Source organism: Echinops telfairi, unplaced genomic scaffold (genome assembly GCF_000313985.2).
Source record: "Echinops telfairi isolate 266 unplaced genomic scaffold, ASM31398v2 ScPeMD7_1;HRSCAF=3_0, whole genome shotgun sequence".
Lineage (NCBI taxonomy): Eukaryota > Metazoa > Chordata > Mammalia > Afrosoricida > Tenrecidae > Echinops > Echinops telfairi.
In genome coordinates this window covers 2,900,201-2,902,252 of record NW_022103896.1, presented here as the reverse complement: position 1 = coordinate 2,902,252, position 2,052 = coordinate 2,900,201, and the positions used below count along the sequence as shown (strand labels likewise).

At 60.1% G+C, this 2,052-nt stretch overlaps 1 protein-coding gene across 1 annotated transcript in view; it reads right to left on the bottom strand.

The window, feature by feature from the left end:
- Positions 1-2,052, bottom strand: part of TRAPPC9 (trafficking protein particle complex subunit 9) — a 313,018-nt gene that overhangs the window by 206,744 nt on the left and 104,222 nt on the right. The window contains exon 15 of the mRNA XM_045286911.1: positions 607-731. Within this exon, the coding sequence (XP_045142846.1) occupies positions 607-731 (125 nt within the window). The remainder of the gene's footprint in view (positions 1-606; positions 732-2,052) is intronic.

Sequence of the window (2,052 nt, the reverse complement as noted above, 5' to 3'; positions counted from 1 at the left end):
GGGCTGGGATGCCTTTTGATATCAAGCTCTGTCTTACGCGCAAACGAGAGTCACTGGACTGGTTTCTCTAGTCCACCCAGCCTCACAGAGGGCACCGACTGTGAGGACGGCACAGTGTCAGTGTGTCCTTCTGCCGTGCACAGGCTCGCCGTGAGCCCCAACCGACCCCAGGCCACCTAACAGCAAGAGCAGCTCAGACACACAGAGCTCGGGCGTAGGCCTCCCCTGGAGCTCACCTGGAAGACCCGGCACTTCGCACCCCACGGATACGCCCACGTCCCTTGCACATTCCCTGGTGCCAGCACACCAACAGGTGGAAGGAGTTGCGCATGGATGACAATGCCAGCATCATCATATGCAATCAGGACACTTTCTGAAGGCGTAGACCAGGGCAGGCGCCCTGTCCCAGAATCGCTGCCCTCTCCACGCAGCCGACAGAACACCAACGTTTCCGGAAACAAGGGCAAGACCCGCCAATCACGGTGCCCCGGAGCGTCCCAAAGCGCAGACATGCGATCTCATCGCACACCCCTTGCCTCCCCTGCCTGGCTCACAGCACCGCGCAGCGAGGAGCTGCGGGAGGCACGCCCAGCTCCACGAGCTCACCTTCACGTGGCTGAAGTCCCCGGTCTTGCTGCTCTCAGGCGCGTGCACAGGCTTGCTGTCCGCTCGTGGCCGCACGACCTGCCGGAAAGGACTAGACAGCGGGAAGCCACTGATGCTGATGCCGTCTGGAAGACAAGAGTGGAGATGCTCAGGAGGGGCGGCCCCATCTTGGCCCATCTCGGGCTTCCTTGGATTTTTGTTTCCAGGAGTCCCTCCCGTTCAGTCCTTCCCACGGCCGCAACGCAAACCACAGAGGGCACTTCTCGGCAGATGGTGCATGACAGGCGGACGCGCACGCGCACGCACACAGGACGGGAATCGAGGCGCACCTTGGACAGCGTGCCCAACAGTGATGTGGACAGAGTGGCAGGCAGTGGTCGGGCAACAGGACGAACATGGGCTGTGTCTCCAAGCTGCACCCATGAGGGTCGTCGCCCGGGTGCTCACCACCATTACGTACGCCGAGATTACGTGACATGAAAGGGTCGCAGGCCTACAGGGACAAGATCCCATAGGGACCGTGGGTTTGGCCGCGGTGGTTGAGAGACAGCGCCCACGGTCACAATGAGAGGAGAGGGACTCTGTGAGCTGGGTGGCACTCACGTGACAGCCGGCCCCTCTGCAGAGGGCACCGCCAGGAGAATGGCCAGGCGGGCCAAGGCCTAGGAGGCAACATTAGCAACATGCCCATCTGGTCCAAACCACACGGAGAGGATCCAAAGCTCAACAAGCAGATGACAAACTAACGGACAGAAAGACCGCAGATGACGTGGACCCCTCGCCGGAGGAGACACGGAACGGGCGTACGTGTACCTCAACAGAAGGTCAACCTCACACCTCGCTGCTTGTGGCTGTCGGGAGCCATCAAGCCGGTTCCGACCCGTGCACAGAGAAGGAAACACTGCCAATCCTGCTCCTTCCTCACGGTTGTCCCTCTGCCTGAGCCCACTGTTGCAGCCACCCGTCTTTGGAGAATGATGAATTGAAACAATGATGAGATGACTCGTGATCGCGTTACCCACCACGTCAGGGCAATTCTGACGCATGGCGATCCTGTGGGACAGCGTCGGACGGAGCCCCTGGGGGCATCCTTGTTGTTAGTGGTCATCCTGTCAGTTCCCACTCCTGGTGGTCTTACGCACAATGGAATTGTCCCCATCCTCTGTCATCCTCAAAATTGTTCCTCTGCATGAGCCCACGGTTGCAGCCACTGCATCACCCATCTCCCCGAGGGCCTTCCTCGTTTCCGCTGCCCCTCCACTTGCCAGCTTCCTGTCCTTCCCCAGGGACAGGTCCCTCTCCTGCCAACATGTCCAAAGTGGGTGAGAGCATGTCTGGCCGCCCTTGCCTCTGGCGTCCACCATGGAAACTGACCAGTAAGCCACTGAGAGGGCAGACACATGCTATAGAGTGACTGTCATCCCCAGGCTTTACTTCCCAGGAATG